This window comes from Lactuca serriola, chromosome 9, assembly GCF_051521515.1.
Source record: "Lactuca serriola cultivar US96UC23 chromosome 9, Lser_US96UC23_V15, whole genome shotgun sequence".
In the NCBI taxonomy this organism is placed as follows: Eukaryota; Viridiplantae; Streptophyta; class Magnoliopsida; order Asterales; family Asteraceae; genus Lactuca; species Lactuca serriola.
In genome coordinates, this window is record NC_136416.1 from 41,914,352 (window position 1) to 41,938,649 (window position 24,298).

The window sequence follows — 24,298 nt, forward strand, 5'->3', positions numbered from 1 at the left end:
GTTATTATAATTATTTATAACTCTATCTATGTTGGTTCAACCAATAGAACATAAAAAAGCTTTTATGTATTCATTATTTCTTGGGTTATGATTTTTTCCTTGTTTTTTTTTTTTTTTATTTTTAGTTTTTTCTTGGTCCATCTTTTTTTAGGTTTTTACATATAGATAAAAGACCAAGTAACTAAGACTTTATTCATTTTGTTTCTTTAGCTCATTGAAGATGCAACATTATCTTCCAAACCATGTTGGTTACTGGTAAGTTTTTTCTAACTTGTATGGATATGTTTCTCTATGTGAACCTCACTATGTTAATGTCTCGTGTATACCATACTCGAATAAAATAATAAAATAAACCAAGTAAAGAAACTCAAATATAGTTTTTCAACTAAAATATATCGAAATAATATCAAAATTTTGTATATCATACCCGACTTTAATATATTAAAATATTAATATAATTTCTAAATACTGTGATTTAAGAAATTGGAAGTATTACATTACATTTGCAATATGTTTCAACGTGTTTGAACCTCCCGGTTTCATTTTCTATAAGCTTTAGGTTTCCATGTAAATACGTTGAAATCTATTTATCTATTTTAATTCGTTATACGTTTGTATTAAGGGCATTTTTTTCCGATTTGTCCCGAATCCTCAGGTATGGTCCTATTCACACTCATTTTTACATTAAATAGCCCTCGTTGATAAAGAAAACATTTAGTAAAAACCCCCAAAATACTTTAAATTTTTATAATTATATGTATTTTTTATAAATAATAGACCCCGACTAAATTTCATTATGAATTCGTCATTGTCTCGGTTTTTAGATTATTTACTTTGCAAACAAAACTTTTTATTCATTGAGATCTTTCCAAAACTTTTAATCTCTTAACAAATAACAACTCATTCCAAATATAACTTAAATGATACCATCAAACCAATCAAAACTTGGCTAAGTAATTACATCGTAGACATGTTAACCATCAAACCAATCAAAACTTGGCTAAGTAATTCAAACCAATCAATGCCATGTAGAAATGATATCATCAAACCAACGGCTAAGTTTCAACTGAATTTTTTTAGAAAAATAAGATTTAGAATAAAAAAAGTATATTAAACTCAAATATAAATATTAACACTACCGATTGATGTTACATCACGTTAACCCAAAGAAATTTCTTGCTATTCTTTAGTTTTACCTCATTCTTTATGCTTACAATTGTATATGACTCGGTTCCAAAAAAAAATTGTATATGACCAATTCCAAGAGAAGTTCACCTGCCATATCTTTGCTGATAAAGGATTAAATTCGGTATTAAATTTGACTTCCATATCTTTGTTCTTAAGCTATAAGCGCTCATAAATAATCTAATTCTCATGTTAAACCAATCGTCAAACTCTCCATCTTTATCCTCTATCCCAGTAAACCTCGGCCAAATATCCTCACCGGACCCATAAATGTCGCCCTCATCACCGGCGATCCTTCCCATCACAAACCCAAAAACCATTTCCACCGGTGAATCCCATTCACCTGCCGCCGCCCCTGACTTCCGTCCGTTCATCAACCACATAACAGAAACCGTCCGCTCCGGCCTCTCCCAACACCGCCCTTGGTCGGAACTAGTTTCAGACCGTTCCACATTCTCTAAGCCTGAATCACTAACGGATGCAGCAACGCGTATCCAAAAGAACTATTCCTACTTCCATTTCAACTACCTCACCGTAGTCCTCACCTTCATTGGTGCTTCTATCTTTACAAACCCTTTTTCTCTGATAATACTCTTTGGTCTCTCAGCCGCGTGGCTATTTCTGTACCTCTTCCGTCCATCTGATATGCCGTTGGTGATCTTCGGTCGTACATTTTCCGAGAGTGAAACTCTAGGGTTGTTGATTGTTTTTAGCATTGTTGGGATCTTTTTTACGATCCTTGGATTTGTTTTGATTTCGGCACTTGTCGGAATGGCAATTGTTTCTGCTCATGGTGCGTTTAGGACTCCGGTGGATATGTTTCTAGAAGAACATGAGGCTGCCATAGGCGGATGTAGTATTGTTTCTGATTGACTGTTGTGCTTCCTCTTATTTAAAATATGGTTTTTCTATGAAGATTATCGCTTTAGAACATCCTATGATAAATAACGAGTTTGAAAAAAAATCATACAAGAGTCCGAAAATACATCCATATGTTTGTTGTGAGTTTTGTTGTTAAATGTTATATAATGCCTAATATCTACATGAGAAATTATTTTGAAATGGTTTGTTGTTTATTATTAACCTCATAAACGAGTTTGAAAATCTGAAAATGAAAAACAAGTTCCCATTTTTAACAAGAACGAGTTTGAAAATATGAAGAGATTAACGAATATTCAAATGTCTCTGATGTATTATTAAACAAAATTACACGTTATTTGTATTTTGTCATTTTGGGCCCTTTAACCTTATATTTTTAACATTTTGAGTCTAAAAATGAGATTTTTAGCCCAATGAGTTCATATTAACCAACTTGGTTATTTTTCTAGAAATGATTTGTGTGTAATAATATGTTTAACACTTGTTTCATAAATCCTAATGCAAATCTCGATTTTAAGGACTTTTTGACTAGTTTCAACACCATAATCACATAAGAACATGTAAACAAACATAGAAATCATACAAAGCATACATATACTCATAGATCTACACATTTGCTTGTATTCCCCCCCCCCCACAAAACTTATAAAAACCGAAAAATAGGGGGTATGAAGCTCACCTTTGGGTGTGGTTTCGGTTTTGGAGGAGAATGGAAGAAGTTTGATGTTGTTTTCGGCCCTAGCAACTTCTTGAGGAGATTTTCGGACTTAGATGGTTCTAGGGAGTTAGACCATAAATTTTTATGAGTTAAGATGAGAGGTTTGATAAATCAAGGAACCTAGATCATAGATTTAAGTATAAACTTACCTTGGATGGTAGTCCTTGTGAAAAATCTCCTTGGGATGACCTTAAATCTCGAAAATTTAGAAGAAGGAGGGAGGAGATGTTCTTCAAAACTTAGAGAGGATGAAATGAATTTTTTGTGAGTGTATGTGTGTGTGTTCGGCCGAGAATGAGAGAGAGGGAGAAGAAGAGAGATCTTGAAGTGATGTATGCATGGATATATGGGACAAGATGCATGGAAGACCCTTGAATAATTGTGAGGTGGCAACAAAGGTCAACTCTTCCTTTTCTTTAGGCTTGGGCCGAGATTGGAGAGGGGAGAAGAGATTTTTCAGCTTTATTGCCCCTAAGCCCATATAGGAGTTAAGTTGAATGATTGTTGGTCCTATAACATATAAGTGAGATTTTTATACTTTGTTGGGCTAGTTTAGGTTAATTATGGTTCATAATATTTAATTTATTTCATTCTAGGCCCAATATGGCCCAAAATGTTGAAATTAATGAATGTAGATCCAATTAGAGCCCATTTAAAGGTTCTAATCCCATGATAGTCAAATTGGAAGCTTATTGGTCCATTGAGTCCAATAAGGAAGTCCTAGCCCAAAATGGATCTAACAAGAACTTCTAGGGTTTCCAATTGCTTGTTGACTATTTGTAGTACTTGTATGGTGTATTAGATTGAAATTTTGTTGTCATAAAGTAAGCATCATACATGCTCTTAAGTTTTTGATTCTACATTTTACTTGAGTGTAGTGATTACAAGACACAAAATTTCTAGTTGTGACAGTCTAGGAAGTTAGGGTGGCTTTTCTAAGCATATGAGTGTGTTGGTACAACTAGCAGTGGTGGAGTTCCTAGAGACCTAAGAAAAAGTGTTAAGCTGTTCTAGTACATGCATTCGTGTGAGAAGAATCCTAGAGGAAGATTCTAGGGAGACAAATAGTGTGTGCTTGTGGAAGCACATGTATATGTGGTTGATGCCTTATTGCATGTTGGTTGTTCTGCTATAATGTTGCTTGCTTTGTGTTATGTAAGACCTATATTGATGTTAATTAAATATTAAGAGAATGTGTTAGGGTGTATACCACAAGGATTAAATGATTTTAGAATGTTTGATTTTTCTCTATTGTGTAGCTCTTCTCTGAGTCTAACCGTTGTAGGGTAGGATCTTTCAGTCAAAAAATTGCTTAATATTTGTTGCATGTGATTGCGTAAGATAGTTACTTAAGATTCGTAGAAGTTTCCTTTGCAGCTAAGAGCAAGGTGAGGTAGCGCTCCTAGTGGATTAGGAACAGTGTTAGAACGTGCTTTTATGGGATGTAAAATAACAGTAGAGCCTAGGAAATGCCTTAGTAAGTTGTTTAGTGCAAGGGTCTATGTGAATGGTCATAAGGAAGTGACTTAGGGGATCCGAGATGATTCTTGAGGAAAGTATGGACAGGTGTGGAAGGTAGTATTGGGCCCGTACCACTTGAGGCACAAGATACGTACTCGAATTGAGAAAATCATGAGGATTCGAAGGATCTGGTTGAGGGTAGATAACATGGGTTGGCATCATGATTCATTGGAGTGTGTGTTCCCATCTCAATCGGCCTTTTGGTTATCGTTGTTCATTCTGAGGACGAATGGGGTAAGAGTATTTTGGCGTTATTGGAAACAAGGTTAGCCCATGATATGGGTTAGTTATCTTTGGTTGAGATGGACAATTGTTGATCGAACTCAGATTTCGGTAAGAGTATTTTCGTATGGGATTTGTTCGGTATGCGTGGGATCATTTGGTTTAGTTTTCTACCAATTTCCGATCGATTGGTCAGTTCATTCTTCATCAGCATCTGGTAGCTGATCGAGGGTTTTCGAGCAGTACTAGTTAAAGGTGAAATTGATATTTCAACCCTCCATGAGTTTTTATAAGACGTATATCTTGGTGTCTGTGTAGGTGTGCTCTCGACTGCTTGGTTGTTGAGTTATTGCTCCTAGTGGGTTTGAGTTAGCAGTTGTATGTTGTTATTTGAAGTTTTGATATTGGAGCGACATTGTTTAGTTTTTCAGATATAAACATGGCTACACAAAGTTCAATTTAGGCAGGTCGTATCGGCTGGGTTGGTATTTCTATTGATTCGATCAGGGTTTTGCCAACATTTCTGGATAATTTTGGAATTATTCTCCGAATTTGGAAGTTTTATTGGTCTATTTGTGCATTGATGGATGTGTTCAGCTTCATTAAGGTGTGTGATCTTATTGTGATTATTGGAAAAATGTGTCAATTAGCGGTTGAGGCTTGCCGTTTCGTTGGTACTTTACTCTTTGGGTAAGGTCATGTTAAAGAAGGAACACAGTCAGCCTTAGAAGCATTGTGGTTTCTCCTGGGGAGTGTGAAATATTGTGTTTTCAAGTTGGAGCAAGCTTTCAATTGTCTATCTTGTCTATGGTTGTACATGGTCATGTTTCGTTTAATGATGTGTCGGTGGTAATGGATTATGGAAGAGTTATGTGTCACAGAATGGTATAAAGTGCTGTGTGAGATGTTGACTTGGTTCCCATGGGTAAGTGGGATGATAACAATATGCATATAGGCCCACTGGGTACTAGTCAAGAGTCTTTATGTCTTTGGTTAGGTGATGGCAAGAACGATGAGGAATTGTGAGCTTCTTATCCCAATGGTCGGATGCCATCACGCCGTGATATAAGCAATCATGGATTTCGCTTATGTAAGTAGGGTTGGAGTTATGTAGTGGGGAACCATGTATTTGTTTGTTAGTCATGTGTCATAGATGGGCGTTTGAGTAGTATAGTGGTGTCACTAGTGGCTCAGTGACTGGTAGGTTGGGTCGGGTAGTGTAGGATGTGGACTTGCTAGAAAATGCATGGTTGTATATTAGCAATTCATTGTTGGGTTTCTTCCTTGTGGATTCATGTTCATTTTATAGGAAAGTTATCATGCAAATTAAGATACCAATGATGTAGTTCATTGTAAGTCTTTTGGATAACTTAGTAAATGGTCGTGCACCTGAGCTCTTTTGAGAACGTGGGTGTCACGCAAGATTTTGTATTAACCATGGTTTCGCTCGTGGGAGCAGTTGGTTAGTCACGACTTATCAGAAAGTCAGGTGTGTAATTGAGGTCTTCAGTCATGATTTCTGAATTTGGGATGGGTTGATCAGACCCATTGTTATTTTTTTTAGATTAAGGACTTTTAGAGCCAAGTGGATTGTGGGATAGTTTAGCTTGCTTGTTTATAGTTTTCCCTTACGTTTGTATGTGAGGATGTCAACTTCAGTAATTGGTAGTCGATTCCATTCTTCAATTATCAGTGGGACAACATAAGGTAGACCTATGAGTTTTTGGTCAACAGGGTTGATGAATTAGGGTGACCTTATCAAGAAGACGGACGTGATTTTGGAATATTTAGGTTATGGACGAGGGAGTCAACTCTTCTCGATATCGATTAGTCGTTATGTGTTTGTATTTGTTCTTCGTCAGGTCGCAAATTTCTTGTTATGGATCGAATTGACTTTTGGGTTTCGCTGAAGTGTTCGTACAGAGTATTGTTCCAGTGTTGCAACGAACATGATTTTGACCTTCGGGAGTCTATGCTCGGGTTTGCCGTAGGCACCTGGTTTTGGAAATCCTTATGATTTTAGTCGCAGTTTCGGGCATTCAACGTGGCGTTGGCTCGTGCAAGAAATAAATGGAATTGGAAGGACCCACAAGGGGATTCAGAGGGTGTTTTAAGAGTAATTTGTAAAGATGAATTTCGAGGACGAAATCTAATTTAAGTGGGAGAGATTTGTAACACCTGTTTTCCAGAGTGTATCAACTGAAGACTTAATAGGATCAAACACGAGGTTTTTGGGAAAAAAAAACCCTATGCCACGATGTGGGACATGGGTTTCCACGACGTGGCCATAGTTGTATAAAGTGTGTGTCAATCTTGTGTGTTACGACATGACAAGCTTACGGTAATGACGTGGCGGCCGCTAGAGTGCTTAACCCTAATTATGGGGTTTGTAACCCGATTTAAGGGAAGTGGGGGCTAGGGTTTGCACACCCTCAGCCTTTATCACCTCCCTTTCACCCTCTTAGAAACCCTATCCTCCATTTTGACCTTGTGAGCTCTTTGTGGGGGTTTTAACCTCATGAATAAGAAGAAGGTGTCATTGGTGCATTGTTTCAGCTAGCAAAGATCTCCATCATCATGTGCTATTTCTAGACTTTTTAAGTCCTCAAGATCATTCATTTCTCATTATATCATGCTAGATCTAGGTTTCTACCCACTTTTCTCCATGTTTGGGTTTGGTTGAGTGCATTGATTCCATAAAGTTAGAAACTTTATGGATCATTGAGGTCCCTTGGTGGACATATGTTCCAGATCTAAAGTATGTTGGTGTTTTGAGCTCCATGCGTGAGATTTGGCTTTATTTCTCCATTTTTAACCTAGTTTGAGTGGTAGACTTGCATTACTGAAAAGCATCGATCTTTATGTTGTATTAGACATTAGGAAGCTTTCTAGAGTGTATGAATGAGTGGCTTAATGGAGTAAGATCTTAATCCTTTAGGTTGTGAAAACCGAGTTTCCACGACGTGGCAGTCTGCTTGCCACGGCGTAGCGACTAGTGGTTACCCGATTGTTTTGTTGAGAAGCTACCACGACGTGACCAATGGATGGCCACGATGTGGTTGTCGACTGGGGTTGACTTTGATTGTTGACTTTTGATCATGGTTGTCTTTTGGTCAATTTTAGGGTTTTAGGGTGTAGACTGGGAGGGTACTTCCTTATTGTTGTTAGGTGTCTCGTAGTATCGGTCTGTATTGAGGGAGAGTTGTGTTTAGCCGTTATCTGTGAGGTAAGTCTTTTAACTATATTACCTATGTCATAGTAGGATGCATTCTCGACTAGCTAAGTCTTATTTGCTTATTGGGACTACTGATAGTCCTCCAGGGTTGCTGATAACTCATAGTTGTTTATTTATGTTGTGTTGTATCTGATATTTTTGGGAGCTCACTAAGCTTTGTCCTTACCGTTGTAGATTAAAATGTTTTTCAGGTACTTATCGGATTGCGAAGGCGGGAATGTACACACATCAACAGATTTATGATTCGGGATTCCGCACTGACTTCCTTATAATTCTAATTTTGAATTATGGTTTCTCAACAATTTATTTTACTTGAATGCAACTATATAAAATGAGTGTTTATTCTATTTTAATATATATATATATATATATATATATATATATATATATATAGGGGTAGGATCAAATGTGAATCATAATTATTGTGTGAATGTGTGACCAAATTATAGTCATTAGATTATAAATAAATGAACGGATATGATCTTAAGGTGTATGTTATTAACATGGACTATCAATTACTATATAATTACAAATATGTTATTTTATTAGGAGAGAGAAATGATAACTATTTACATTTTAGGCAACTAACTCAAATTAATAAACAAAAATCAAATCCAATTTTATTTTTTATTTTCATTCATTTAAAGTAAATCAATTTTATTAGACTACGCCTTTAATCAACATATATAAACACATATTTTCAATCTTTCATTCTTAACGAATACAGTTTAATTCAAGGATTGTTTTTTTTAATAATTAATATTCTTAAAGAATACACATACACATGCATATGATAGAGAATAGTATATCTTTTTTTAGATAAATATATTGAAATATAATAAAAAATAAATATTATAAAATTATGAACCATTCCAATAACATAAAGCAACCATTTTATAACAAGAATCAAGAATATTTATATAAATCATTTTTGAAGAATACAGAAAGCTTCTATAATACATTACATTCTTTAAGAATATGTCATCATTCCTAAAGAATTTACGATATATATATATATATATATATATATATATATATATATATATATATATATATAATATGTATTATATTCTTGAAAAATCTATTATTATTCTTGAGGAATTTGTCAACGTTCTTGAAGAGCCTGCCATCATTCTTGAAGTATCAATTTGATGATCAATCTTTACATTTTTCCCGTTTGAACCTAAACAACAAAATCATTCCATTAAAACTTCCATTTTCCTTCTGTAAACAAGAAAAGATAAAAGTTAGAACATCTTGTACCAAGATTATATATTTTTTATTTAGTAAAAATGTTTAAATCACAGAAAAAACTAGTTTATGATTATCCAGTTTACAAATCTGGAAAGAGCATTCTGAGTGAATGCTCATTCTAAAAGAAGAGCATAATTGGTCAGTGGATTCATACAAGGCCACAACATTTGTTAAGCTTCATCACAACGAATATTGAGAATATTTCAAAAATCTCTTAATGTATTCAAATATTTCATATGATAATTTCAAACAAGTTGAATCTCTGATCAAGAAAAATAAAATAGAAAGTTTCAAACTTTTTATCTAACAATGTAAAAAAAAACCTATACACTGATTGCTTGGTGGGTTTCATGCCTCATGAAGAACATAACCGGTCTTTCTCTTGGGAGATGCACTTCCGAGGCCAAGTTCCTAGTTTCACATTTATAAATGACATGCCTTTTATTACAAAATGGAGCACCAATTATGTTCTTTCAGCAACATTTACTATCTTTATCGATATTTTTTTAAGTTTAATGAAAAAAGAATATATGCATCAATTTCTTGCTCGAGAATACCCCAGATATATGTGTATGTGTTTGTGAGGAATGTTTGAAATTTGTGAACATTTTCCACTAATCTTTGAAAAACATAATCACATATCACAGTCCTAAAATCCATGAAATCTGTTCTAAGATCATGGAATAAATCAATTCAGATTTCCAATTCGGCTGATGAGAAACATGTATTAGAAATGGAAATTCTTTTCCACAGAATAAACCAAAATGAAAGTAAATTTCCAAGATCACAAATGATTTTTACAAAATCAATAGTCACATCTCCATAATAAATAGAGTAAGATTATCTTCTGGTCGTTAAAGAACAAACCCAATTTAGATTTCAATAAAAAGATTCACAAAGAATTGGGGAAAAGGTATGAGAGAGTAGTTAGAGACCTTATTATCAGGTTCAGAAACATGAGGTCTACTTTGAAAACTTGACGATGGAGGTCTCGGAACTGCTGGAGAGTGAACTCGGTTTCTGAATTTAAGATATCGTAACCTCTATCTCTGAGCATCTATAACGGTGTTCCACGTCAAAGGTAACATATAGCAACCCTTAATTTGGTCGATCGGAGTAATGTAGTCGGCAAGTCTCCATTTGAGATAGAGTAGAGAAATTAAGCAGAAGCCGACTAAGGGTTTGGGAGTTACAAAATTATGCCTTGTTTGATTTTCCAGCGATGAACGAAGAAGATGGCTTAGGGTTAGGTTCTGACAATGGTGAGGTATTGTCTGTGGAATGAAGATGACGATGATAGGAAAGAATGGGTATTAAATTGAGATCCTGTTTTAAAGGTTTATTAATTGAATTTGGTATTTATTATAATTGATTATAGTTAAAATTACCATTATACCCTTATCAAATGATTGGCTTAGAATTGGTCACACATTCACACAATATTTAAGGGTTATATATGAACCTAACTCTCTCTCTCTCTCTCTCTCTCTCTCTCTCTCTATATATATATATATATATATATATAATAAATGAATAGTTTTAATCTCCTTTTGCCAAGTATCATTTTAACACAACACCTCATTAATATTATGTCATGTGTCATGTAGATATATTAGGTAATTCATTTCAAAATTCAAATTTACATTTTCTAATTATATATTAAAATTGAAGTTATAATAACTTTAAATTTTTGAAATATCTTTTAATTAATAATTTATTTAAAATAATTGATTAATAATTATATTTTTTTATTATAAAAGTTTAATTAATTTTATAACTGTGGTTTTCACAGGTTATAAACTAGTGTTTGTATATATATATATATATATATATATATATATATATATATATATAGGGTTAGGTTATTTTGTTTTCACTATCTATTGTGTGCCCGTATGACTGATTCTGGACCAATCATTTTAGTTATTTTAAGAAAGTAATTAATGCATATTACATGATGAAGATATAATAGGTATTAATTACATCTTCAGCATTTCATATGCATTAATTACTTTCTTAAAATAACTAAAATAATTGGTCCAGAATCAATCATACGGGCACACAATAGATAGTGAAAACATTTGAACCTAACTATATATATATATATATATATATATATATATATATATATATATATATATATATATATATATATATATATATATATATATATATATATATATATATATATATATACTAGAATTTTAGAATTTTAGACGTTACATTTTTGGAATATACTCTCTTTATGCTATTAGTCAAGTGACATTCACTTCTTTGGCTAGTATATCCTCCAACATCACATTAGGCACCATCCAGAGGTTAAACTAGTTGGTGGATATTGAAAGGCATTTAAATCTATCGGCGATTTTAAATGAAACGGAAGACATTTTTTTAGTGACAGAAAAAGTTAATTTTAAGTTAATTAGCTTTGGTGTGAATAAAGTGTTCATCTCATTGTATTGTGGTTTGTAAGATCTTATATAAGGGATTCTAGCCCAGCGGTATCAGGTGGTGTCCTCCCTTTTTGAGGTCGAAGGTTCAAGTCCCGTCGTGGACATAGATGGAATTAGGTCTTAGTTTAGGAGTAGATTAGTATATTTGTATTTGCCGGTTAAAAAAAAAAAAAAAAAAAAAAAAAAAAGTTAATTGCATTCATAAATAGTTGTGTTAGGTGGATCTTAAGTAAATTACAATAAGTTGTATTCATAAAGAGTTATTAATTTATTATATATGGGTGTTAAGTAAGAGTTGTATTTATGAATAGTCTATGCATCATTTTTCCACTCTAAAGATAACATAAAAAAAAAAGTGTTGTTTGACTGAAATGTAACAATTATTTAAAAGAAACTCTCAATTTAAAAAATGGTTATTGTACCGAACGATATTGTTAGTACGAACGATATTTTTATATCGGTTTTTCCTCATCAACAACCGACTAAAGATTGGAAAAATACTTAATTGATTCAAATAACTTATGGGTTGCTGAGAGCGTTTTACAAAAAATTACAATGGCTTATATACAGTTTTCACCGAAATGACATATCATATGCCAACACTCTTACCTAAGGGCTTCTATACCATTGGTACCAATTGTTGTTCTCCCTTTTTGAGGTCGAGGGTTCAAATCTCATTCAGAACATAAACGTTGTTAGTAGTAGGTTAGATTTGTCGTTACAAAAAAAATGGCAACACTCTTAAAAAATGTCCAGCAAAGCAAAATATGGTGTGAACCCTTAAATAAAGATGTCAACGCGGTTAATTTGCAAAATATCTTAAATTTGATTGATTTATTAAATGTGAATATCATAGTTTTTCCAAAAATTCAACAAATTATTGTGGTTTTTGTATATTGTGTCATAGTAGTATGTGATAACGTATTTAGCTTTGTAAACTGTCGTCAAGGATCAAGTGATTGTCTCTATAATTGATGCACACCCAACTTCATTGTTGGTGGTATATCTTTCATTTTAAACCAATCAATGAACGTAGAGAAGGCTGATTCAAATTGAGTCTTGGATAGTGTCGCTTTCAAGTTTTCTTTGCATTAATTTCTTATTGGATATAGGATATGCAGTCAAGTTTGCCAACAGTTGGTTTTTTGGTGGTCACCAATCAAATACTTTTATCATTTTATTGTGATTGAATGTGTATCATTTCAACCAATGAAAATAAAATTTGTTAGAAAAAAAGTTGCTTGACCATAAATTATAAAGCTTTATTTAGGAAATAACTGATGTCATCGTCAACCTCTGCCTTTTCTTTAAATTAAGTGAAGTATTTAAAAAATATATTATAAATTAATTAAATTTATATCCATTAAAAAGTATAATCAAATTATAAAATTCATATTATTTATGAACTTTATACTACGGTTAGTGGTTACAACCATTTCTATAACCATCAAACTTTGTGAAAAGCTTGGTTTTAGACAAAAATTTCATTCCAAAAGAATGTGACTGTGACACCTTTATAAAGTGTACCTAATAAAAACCAATCCCTACTCTTTCGGTTTAAAAATATTGATGTCATTGTTCTAAACAATGCATTAGTGTTTGGTCGGACGTTTTGAATTACCGACGAAAAAAATCCAAGGTGTCGTCTACTGTGTTACGCCCACTTTGTTTTCTAATGCCTTCTGACTCCCTTCCCATTTTCTAGTTGTTTCCAACCTCGCACTTTCTATTTGCAACATACATAAATTTGTTAAATGATTTAACTATTAATAGAATTTCATATAAATGATAAAATCATTATTTTATACAATATTTAGTTGATTATTAACGAAAAATTCTTATGTCATTCATAAGTCCCTTTTTGAATACTATATAAGCATATGATACTTGTGACAAAGATATCAACACCTTCTTATATCATTTCAACTTAAGGTTCTTTCTCTCGACCTCTATTTTATAACTTAAATTAACATGTTTTCAAAGTTTACTTATATGTGCAGGAAACGCGATGGAAACGCTTATGTTTTTCCTTTTATTTGTGATGTCAAATATGGTTTTGAGCACAAAGTTATCCAATGATCGACACAGTGGTGGTGGCCAACTGATGGAGCTGTCATCAAGCTACTGTTTGAGTTGGAGGTTGGCCACCGAGACAAACAACTTACATGGGTGGCGTACTGTCCCCATTCAATGTCTCCGGCATGTTGAGGCATACATGATTCGAGGGCAATATGATTCTGATGTGAAATTGATTGTAGATGAAATAAGGAACTATATCGATCAACTTGTTTTATCTGACGATGGAATGGATGCATGGATCTTGGATGTCGATGAAACTTGTCTTTCAAATCTCTATTATTATGAAGGGAAGCGGTTTGGGTAAGTTTACGTCGTTCATATGTGTTCATGCAAACTGTTTCTGATATATACATATACTTACATATCATGTATGATGTATGTATAACTTACTTATATCAAGCATGAATATTGGTTTTAGCTATATATGTTAAGTTTGTAATATGGATGTAGAGGGGATCCATACGACCCACATGCATTCAAGGAATGGGCATTGATAGGAATCTGCCCTGCGATTCCATCGATTCTGGGATTGTTTAGGAAACTGGTGGAGACTGGTTTTAAGGTTTTCTTGATCAGCGGCAGAGATGAAACGGCCTTTGGGCAAGTCACTGTTCAGAATTTGCACCTTCAAGGATTTTTTGGCTTTCAACGGCTCATTTTGAGGTAATATATTAACTATTAAGGGTGAAGAACTAGGATATTTTTTTTAGTCCAAGTCACTGCACCTTTATAATCTTTCTATATATCGAGATCATTCAGAAAAAATTTAAAAAATAGCATTTTAACTAGTCATGGCATCCAGAAATAATCACGTCAGTGCTGATTTTTAATTAACATATTTTATATAATTTTTATGATTATGACCATCATTTTAAGTTAATTTCTAAAATATGACCAATTTTAACACAATGACTGGATATTTTACGAAGTGGTTTCATGACGAAATTCTATCAAATATATATCTAATTTTGTTGTATAGTTTGTTTAGGTTCATAACATTTATCTCTATAAAATAAATCAATTTTAAAAAATATAGTCGACTTGCTTGAAATAAAGAAGAAGAAGAAGAAGTGCCCACTTTCATAATTTGAAACTAATATATCTTCAGGAGTGAAGCATACAAAGGGCAAAGTGGTGTGGTTTACAAATCAGAAATAAGAAGGAAACTGGTGGAAGAAGGGTACAGGATATGGGGAAATGTAGGTGACCAGTGGAGTGATCTTCATGGAGAATTTGTTGGCAATAGAACATTTAAACTTCCAAATCCCATGTATTATGTACCATAATTAAATACTATATATAATTTGTTATGTTAGACAAAATGATCGGTTTGTTAATCGATGGTAAGCAGTACTCTTTGGAATGGTCTGCTAGAAAAAGCAGTGGTTCCGACGTAATTTTCCATCGGAAATCCGTCCATACCGATGGATTTAATTACATCGGAAAAAAGCTTATAGGTAATTGTTTATGATGGATTCCCAATGGACCTAATTACGGATAGATTTCCATTATGACAGATATAGTTTGACAATCTTCGACTTTTTTCGATGTATTTTCGATTGCCATGGTTTAACCTGTTTTGATCATTAGGCCGGAAGGAATGAAGCATGTCATGTCATGTCATGTTATGTTATATCATTTTTGAAACCATAAAATGTTTGTCATAATGTCATGTCATTTTTGTCAACTTAATAAAAAATAATATAAAAAAATAATCTCTCTCTCTCTCTCTCTCTCATTTGAGTTTGTCATTTTGTCATGCCACCTTTCAGGCCCGGTCCTGACATTTCGGAGACCTTGTGCAAAAACTAAAGTGAGACCCTATAAAATATTTCTTGTAAATATTATTAACTACATTTGTTACTACTAATTCAAAATATAAAGTTGCTAAAAAACATCTCATAAATTCACTACCACAAAATAATGTCTTCACTCATTGGTAATCAAATAAATCTGTAAAACTGTTATAAACAACTTTAAAAAAAAGGAACACATTACTATTTTCTAAACATCGACCTTGTAGCATTTTTAGAAGAAAATTCATCTATGAGACTTTCATCTATGAGATTTTTTCTTACTTTTTTGTCAGTTTATAAAAAATTAAAACGTTGTCTAAAATTTATAAAGAAAACAGATTTGCATTTTTTTGGATATAGATATTTTCCTTAAATTGTTGATAAATTTTAAATTTATGATTTGATTTTGATTTTTGTTGATTTTTTTTCAAATTAAAATGCATCTAAAATTGGAACCAAATGTTACCGGGCTAATTTTATTTATTGATAAAACATAAAAATAGAATTCACCAAAATACCAATACTATAACTATAAATTATCCCAAAAATCGGAGGCCCCCCATGATCGGAGGCCCGGTGCAACCGCACCACCCCAGGGCCGCCACTGCCACCTTTGAGGGGTGGTATTCGTATGGCATGTCAAGCAAATGTCATGTGTTTTTATCACCCACTCCCCCTAGCTATATAGATGAAATTACGATGAAATAACGTTAGACCATATTTGACATGGTTTGAATTTTTCTTGATGGTATTCCGACGGAGTCTAGTTCAACCATATTTGATATTATTTTACAGATCTCCAAAACATTTTTTAGTTTGAGGGATATTTCCGTCACAGATGTGTCACACAAATGATTTATTATTTGAAAAACGATAAAATTTAAATAAAACAAAAAACTGTGAATTTTTCTGCCCAAATATAGAAAAAAAAACGCAATGCATTAAACTTATAATAATATTCATATCTAACTAAGTTTTATTAATCAAAACTCATAATTCGGAAAAAAAAACATTACGATAAAAGTTGTTGATACTTTAAAAATGTCAATACAATTACAAATATTTAATTAAGTTGTATCATTAAGACATCCATAATGCATTGAACTTGATAGAGTTTAATAGATTGTCATATCATATATTTACAATCTATACAACTTTATTATTTTTTTCCTACAATGCATTAAACTCTACAAAATTCAATAGAATATTACAAAAGATAATTTATAGTATATAATTAAGAATTAAAAACTTTCATTTTTTTCCATTGAAGACTTCAATGGTCATTGAAGTCCAAATTGATTGAATGCCAAGGTGGCATCTCACAATGGTAGAGTTTCATCTATTGAAAGACACCTAGAGTTGTCACCTCATTCAACTCCCTCATTGAACTCACCATTGTGGACGCTCTTAAGGCCAACGTTTTTTCTTCAATTTGAGTCTGACACATATTTCATTGAGGTTGCCTTTGTTGCATTTGCAAATTTAATTGAGTTTGTCTTCATTTCATCAAATTTTGCATATCAAGGTGAGTTTGTTGGATGGTTTTTTATGTTTTGAACTTGTTTTCCCAGCTTCTCTACCTAAAAATGGTAGACAAACATATATAAACATATAGTTAGTAAATCTATTTCACTTTCAACCAAAATAGCAATGTATGGCTTTGGGACAATATTCACATGGAACTTCAAAGTCAACATTCTTTTATTTACTAAATCAAAATTTTGTCAACTGGTAAATGTATAAGTCTCTTATGCCATAAAAAGATATTAGTGTCATTAGACATGACATTGCAAAAAAAATAAGAAATGGGTGTGAAAGGGTACTAATTGAAATAGACATTACAGTGCTTATGTCATCCTTTTGATTTAAATAAAAGAAGTATAGTCGCTCATGATATCAACCAATAACCAGAGACCTCTTCTTGATATCTACCAAGAACAGAGACATCTTCTGAGAAAGGTCGTACAAAAAAAATTATGAAAACAACAAGTTATTTGATTTTTTTATGAAAAGTTTCCTACTAGAAAACAAATTATATTGAAAGAAAGGGACATACATTACATTATGTAAAACAATTCCCTTAGTGATGTAAATGCTTCCAACCTCAAAGGACATAGTTTTTTCCCCATTAAGAAGACTGATGTTATGGGGAAGTTTAAGTTTATGAATTTGAAACAATAAGGTTCTATTATAACTAGGGATGTAAATGAATCGAACGTTGAACAAATAGTTTGTGAACCGTTCGGTAGGAAGTTCGTTTATTTACTAAATGAACGAACATGAAAAAATGCATGTACGTTTAGTTAAATGAACGAACATGAACATTGGTCTTGTTCTTGAATGTTCGTTTATATCCATTTATTTAAGTACCTATTATGCTCATATATGTTTAATTATGTTTGAGTACATCATTACATTATATGTTTGTTTATGTTCACATATGTTCAATTATTTTTTTTAACTCTGTTCGTTTATGTTCGTTTAGCATGTTCACGAACATAAACGAATGAATATGTGCAAGAAAAATCGTTCGTTTATTTGATCGTGTTTATTTGTTTGTTTGGCTAACTTAAATGAATGAACATGAACATCGTTTAGTCGTGTTTGTTCGATTCATTTACAGCCCTCATTGTAACAAATATGATCACATCAACCATAATATATTATCCAAGAAGTCGAACTACTGATAATAAAATGGCATTTTTGTGAATTCATGCTCGAGTTATAAGGAGAAAGAGTGTTACCAACAAAATTAACACTTGAATGATTGTTGGAGTTTTGGGGTAAAACATCAGTTTTAATTCATTTTGTCCCCATATTGTTTGTATTTGAACGATTATTGATCAACAAAATGAGTTATTGATGTAGACCACTTGTCAATTCAGGGAATGTATCTTTGAAGGATAATCACATTCATTAAAAATTATTCATATTAACTGTTATAGTTCTTAGATATGGCTTCAGAGAATTAAAATCTTTCGGAAATCCAACAAGACAGTAAAACTTGTTGACTGTATGACCAGGTTTCTTGTAGTGATTATAAATTAATTTTTTCTTGTCGTCATATGTTGTTCTAGATTGATTCCCCATGCCTTATACATTCATAGACACGGACTAGACATAAAAATCAACGCATATTGTACCTTATGTTATTTTCATGTTGAATCAAATAATCAATCATAACCAAATTTCGGAAAAGGCTTCATCATCAAAATGTTATCTTGAATATCTATATAAGCGTTATTGAGTCCTAAGAGAAATTTGATCAACCCTTGATTTTGTTCGAGATCTTGGAGTTGTACGCAACACCATAAGTACATAAAGGAATTAAAGACAAAGCAATCAATTCATCCTAATTCTTCTTGAGTTTAGTGAAATAAGATGGAGGATCACTCGATCCCTGTGATAGATTCGATATTTCTCTCTGAAGTTTATAGACATTTTCTCCATTTGATTGTCCAAAAAACATCTATATCATTCTAGATTTCATATGTCGAGGTTGAATAAAGAATTGATTATGTTATGTTGCTAATCAAAACATTAAGGATCCATAAAGTAACCATGTTGTTACAATTTGCCATAACTCAATGTTATGATCCTTGATTATTCATTTTATGATTTTCCCATTCACAAAACTAATTTTGTTCTTTTCTGAAAGCGAAATCAACATTGCCTTTCTCCATGATCTGAAATTGGATAAATCAAATTCTTTTTGTAATGTCCTAAATTTCAAACAATTTTTTCTTTTTAAAACAAAAGTAAAACATTCATTTTCCATAAGATAGAAGTACAAAGTTCTTTAATACCACAAAACCAAGTCATAAAAAATGTATTAGAATCACCATAAAACAACAGAGTCTAAAACATATATCATTAGCGATGTGTATGCGGTACAGTCAAGCTAGGTCTTTCCCACGATCAGCGAAATTACCTGCAATTGGATTAATCATATATGTCATGATTATGTATAAAGGCCAAATAAGTCGTATACTTGGAGCATGTTGAATGATACCAATATAATTCGAGAACAAGTCATAGTGTGACTTGTATGGACATTCTAAAGTACTTGCGAGAACCAGAGAAATATTCCTAGCCTATGAAGTATTTGAAAGAAAGTTATGTTTAAAGTTGTTACACATATGATAAACTTCCAAACAGATTGAGATGACTATCAATCACAATCGGGTGTGTCCTCGTTATGAATGAAGACAAAAGTTACATGGATAGTGTTTCCATGTAGATTTTAATTACAGTTACACATCAGAGTTAAAGTACATTGTGGTTTGGAGAGCCACATACGAATATGCTTAACGAATAGTTTATTATGAGTATGAGTAATCCCATTATGCACGTATTAGTATCTAAGTCATATTTAGGCATCTAATACATTATCAATAGTTTTCTCTATATATGAGTTATATATATAAAACTGAAAATGTTTGTATTCGCAAAGTTTATACAAATCAATTTTGTCAAATCTACTTAGCAAAGATCCTTCATTAGCTAAAGCTTGAAAGTCAAGTCGGTGCTATAGAGCCTTGTTGATATAAGTAGATGTATTTGATTGAAATTTAGTATTTGGATATTGGAACAATACAAGCAACATATATTGTAATGAATTGATATATTGGATATGAGTCTTTCATTGAATAATTGTTGTGTTCTATATTAGCATGTTATAATACTAGAATAACTAGGCTACTCTAAATGTACATAGTCTTTCATAGTTGTGGGTTCATCTATGAAGCAAGACAAATATGAATGGATTGTCTGATTTTCATGGATATGAAAATAGCAAGAGTTGCTACCAGCTTCATAGGTACTTGGTTAGGAGAATAAGTATTGGACTTGACCCGTATCAAAATCGATTTATGGATCATAGTCATGAGTGATGTTTTGATCAAGGTTGTATCTTTGTATTCTTCGACCAGAGATACATATTTAGGACTTGAAGTGTAGGAATTTTTGTGCTTTGGCATGGTTTAACGTTGTTCTGTAAGAGGTAGTCATAAGGGTCATCGTTGGGTATGACATGAACTACGTCATGGGTGTATCTAGTCAAGATGGGATTTTTCCCTCTTATTCGTTGAGGTTTAGACATCTAAGGCCTTACTCAAAGTTAAACACTAAATGAGATTGATCATGATACATATCTCTTGTTCAACATGATGTATGAGATAAAGGAATAATTGATACCACACCTTTAGTAATAATTCTAGCTTAAAGCTCATGGATTTAGTTATCGATGAGACGGCACCCTTCATATGTTGTTAGGGGCAGTAGCTCGTTGCTAGATGTCAACTACTTTCTATGTCAGTCTGTAATGAATCATGTGCAAGTGGGAGATTGTTGAATCTATATGCCCAAGAATCATTATTGAGTGACATTGCTAATAATATATGATCATATAGGGTCACACCTTTATCAAGTTGTCACATTTTGTATATTTATATTAATGTGATTATTAATAAATAATATCAATTCTTGTATTTTAATTAGGGAATAATTATTGTTTGTGCGAAAATAATAATTATAAGAGAGTAATACTAGTAATGATTTCATATGGTGTGAGTTAATAAGTCATGCAAAACCTTTTGTTCTAGTTGGATTCTTTTGTCTTTTACAAAAAGACAAATTTATATTATATAAACTTTAAGTTTATAAAAATTAAAGAGTTCATCTTTTTTCAAGAGGTATGGCCAAAACTATGTAAGGGCATGGAAGGTTGCTTGTCAACCTCCTTCCTTTGTCCCTCATGCCTCTAAAGTAAGGTGATTACTTTGTACTATTTAATGGGGTTGTTTTTGCTTTTGCATGAGTATATAAGGAGGGCATTTGCATGAGTTTTTGGCTAGTTGTTTACTCTTTTCTTCTTCCTTTCTTCACCACGAAACAGTAGGTAGTAGAATCTCTCTACTTTTGAAGTTTGATAATTTACTTTGGTGATTAAAAGCCCTCTTGAGTTGTCTCGTTTAGTGCTTATTTGAGTAAAGCACTTAAAGGCTTAAGACACTCAAGAATACAAGAAGGAACTAGCATTCCAAGTGTCTTACTCTTTATGGTGGATACACATAGAGAAATTTTACTCTTGAATTTTTGCTATCTTCATCAACACCCCAAAACCAAGTGGGTTCAAAGGCTTCAAAGATTGTCATTCTAAAAAATATTTGGTTGTTTTTTTTTTTCATTCTAACCTCTATAAATGGATCCTTGATAGTTTGTTTTTGTTATAAACTAAATATAAACATGTTATTTTTAATGATTCCATTGATCGATTTTTATGAAAACTAACTTATATTTTGTATCAAACCTCATCACTTGTTTCTTTGCTTGTTTTGGCCTTGATTTGGTATAGGTAACATAGTTTTTCAACTTAGTGAGGATGGGGCTTTTGGGTAGTTACATTCTAGTTTATGTCTTAGTATTGATACCATTTAAACATATCGTTGAGTTATCTTAACACTTGTTTTTTAGAACTTGTTTTGATCTGGTTTATGAACTTTATTTTGATGAATGATGTTTTTGGTAATAAAAATAACATTTGTGATGTTTTCATAAAATTCAAAATAAGACTTTTGCTGACATATTCTGTTAAATAAATATTTTAAAAATTTGGGTGAAAAATCACAATGTTACATTTTAAGAGATAAAAGGTATGCATTCCGCGAACCACATATGCAAATGAATATGTGGACAAAACGTCTACAAGCTGTATAGGAACCAATTCCCAAAGCGCCTCGTAACCACAATACTGAAAATATACCAAGAAGATTATCAGATAATCTGCATAATAACTGGGAACCAACTCCCACCTAACCCTAGGGATTATGACTTCCTTGATACGCATATGGGTCCTGTGCTTTTAGTAGTACGGGCCCATACTACCTTCCACGCCTATCCATATTTGTCTCAAGTATCATCATAACACCCTAATATACACATGCATGGTGATCGCTCAGCCCTCGCTTCTGGAGAAAGACTAACTATTTCATAACTAGCCTACCGACCTCACACAACTCACCCATGAAACTTCCACCAACCCCGCAGCACTCGTGTATGCTAACCATACATAACGCTGGACCCTATAGACTTTCAAATACTTGATCCTACCCTAAGTCCTTCATCAAACAAGAACAGGAAATAAGGCCAAACCAAACATTCCCAGGCTATAAGATCTTTATTATGTACAACTATGATGCATACACTAAGCGATTACAATAATGATGTCAATTTCATATAAGGAAAACCCTGGGCTATCAGACATCATACAATCAGACAATTTTACCATGTAATTCCTAAAGATCCCTATCCTAGTACTAGCATGATGTTCTAACATATCAAGATATCAAATAACTGTATGGTATTTTAGGGTTTACTTACTGGCTCTAGCTGACAGTACACATCACATCCCCTTTACTTATTTTGAAAATCATTTGAAAATCATTTTGAAAATCTTTTCCTTGATTTGAGACTGGATTCACACAAGTGTTCCTCCAATTCACTCAAACCAAGGATTTGATACCAACTTGAAACAACCACAAAAATTACCAAAGATTTAAACTTTTTGAAACCAATCCAGGTAAATAAAATTATTCAAACACCAACATCGTTCACAAATTGTTTTCAAAACAGTTTCATATCAGAGTTCCCAGAAATCCCAAGTCATAAAATGTAAGGATGTGTACGTCACGCCTTCGCCTTTCCATGGTCACCTGAAGTACCTGAAACAATAATCAATAAATGTAAGCTCGGAGGCTTAGTGAGTTACCACCAAAATACCAACATATACAACCCAAACAAAATAATAACAAACAATATGCATAATGAGCCTTCGACATGACTGGACCGCCTCGTAGGGCCTACGGCCTATCTGGACCGCTCCTGAGCCTTCGGCATGACTGGACCGCCTCGCAGGGCCTACAGCCTATCCGAGCCGCCCCGAGTATGTTGGCCTACAGCACAAAGCAGGACCGTCTCAACCCAACCACCATACAAACTATCATGTGCACATAAGTAACATATGCTAGCATATAAATATATCAATCGACCGCTCTAATAAATCAATTAGCATAGCAACATCGTATAACCAGGATACCAACATAACAGGCCACTAAGCATACTAGCAACCTGACTACCAGAGTGCTAATCAATAAGCATAGCATGCAATAAACCCGGATACAATCCGAAGGGCCGACATTGGTACCTTAGACCCTATTGATATAGTGAGAATAACTCACCTAGCAAGTAGTGCAGAACTAAACTGAGAGTCTCCAATCGCTACCTCACCGACAACCTCGACTGTCTAAAATGACGAATACTAAGTTAGTAAGTGGGATCTCAAAATTGCCAAAGGGTCCATAATGTCCATTCCTCTAATTTGGGCCTAAGACCCAATATCAATCCACCACCCAAAGTCCATATACATAAGCCCATCAATGGCCCAATTTTCCTAATTGGGCCTTACCATAGGACCCCTTATCAAAACTGACCCAACTTCAATTATTCAGGGACCAATAAGGCCCAAGTCCAAATAGTCTAAAAGCGGAACAAACCCGAAGCCCAAATGTCAAAAGCCCCATAGGGGACGTACGTGGGGTGTACCCCTCTAGTATGCTGGGCGTACTCTTGCTCTATGTTGACCGTCATCGGGGTGGTTGACCCCTCGTACGCAAGGCGTACAGGAATTACGTTGGGCGTACGCGGGGTTTCACCAAAACCCTAATAAGTGCTTAATGGCTTAAGCACTTAAGCCCAAACTCAGATCCATCGACCAAATATGCCATAGGACTATAAAGTCTCGAACTATATCACTTTGGACGTCCAGAAAGATCTTAACAAATGGTCTTAATCCATTAAGACCTTCCTACTTCATGTATGAGACAAATCTATCTATTAGGACACCATTTTTATCAGTTAGGACCTTTTATAAGGTCTGAAAGGACAACTCATTTTATCC

At 33.3% G+C, this 24,298-nt stretch overlaps 1 protein-coding gene and 1 pseudogene across 1 annotated transcript; both read left to right on the forward strand.

The window, feature by feature from the left end:
• The first annotated feature begins 1,305 nt into the window (after window positions 1–1,305).
• On the forward strand, window positions 1,306–2,131 carry LOC145073807 (PRA1 family protein B4 pseudogene; annotated as a pseudogene).
• Window positions 2,132–13,314: 11,183 nt separating this feature from the next.
• LOC145077099 (HAD superfamily, subfamily IIIB acid phosphatase) lies at window positions 13,315–14,883 on the forward strand. Its single transcript, XM_079022880.1, has 4 exons — window positions 13,315–13,399; window positions 13,468–13,846; window positions 13,997–14,209; window positions 14,655–14,883. The coding sequence occupies exons 2-4, from the start codon at window positions 13,476–13,478 to the stop codon at window positions 14,830–14,832; spliced, it is 762 nt and encodes a 253-aa protein (XP_078879006.1). The 5' UTR covers window positions 13,315–13,399; window positions 13,468–13,475; the 3' UTR covers window positions 14,833–14,883.
• The last annotated feature ends 9,415 nt before the right edge of the window (window positions 14,884–24,298 follow it).

Coding starts and splice junctions, on each gene's coding strand:
- LOC145077099 (XM_079022880.1), top strand. CDS start 13,476: ATGGAAACGCTTATGTTTTTCCTTTTATTTGTGATGTCAAATATGGTT. Junction 13,847..13,996: donor TATGAAGGGAAGCGGTTTGG/GTAAGTTTACGT, acceptor ATATGGATGTAG/AGGGGATCCATACGACCCAC. Junction 14,210..14,654: donor TTTCAACGGCTCATTTTGAG/GTAATATATTAA, acceptor ATATATCTTCAG/GAGTGAAGCATACAAAGGGC.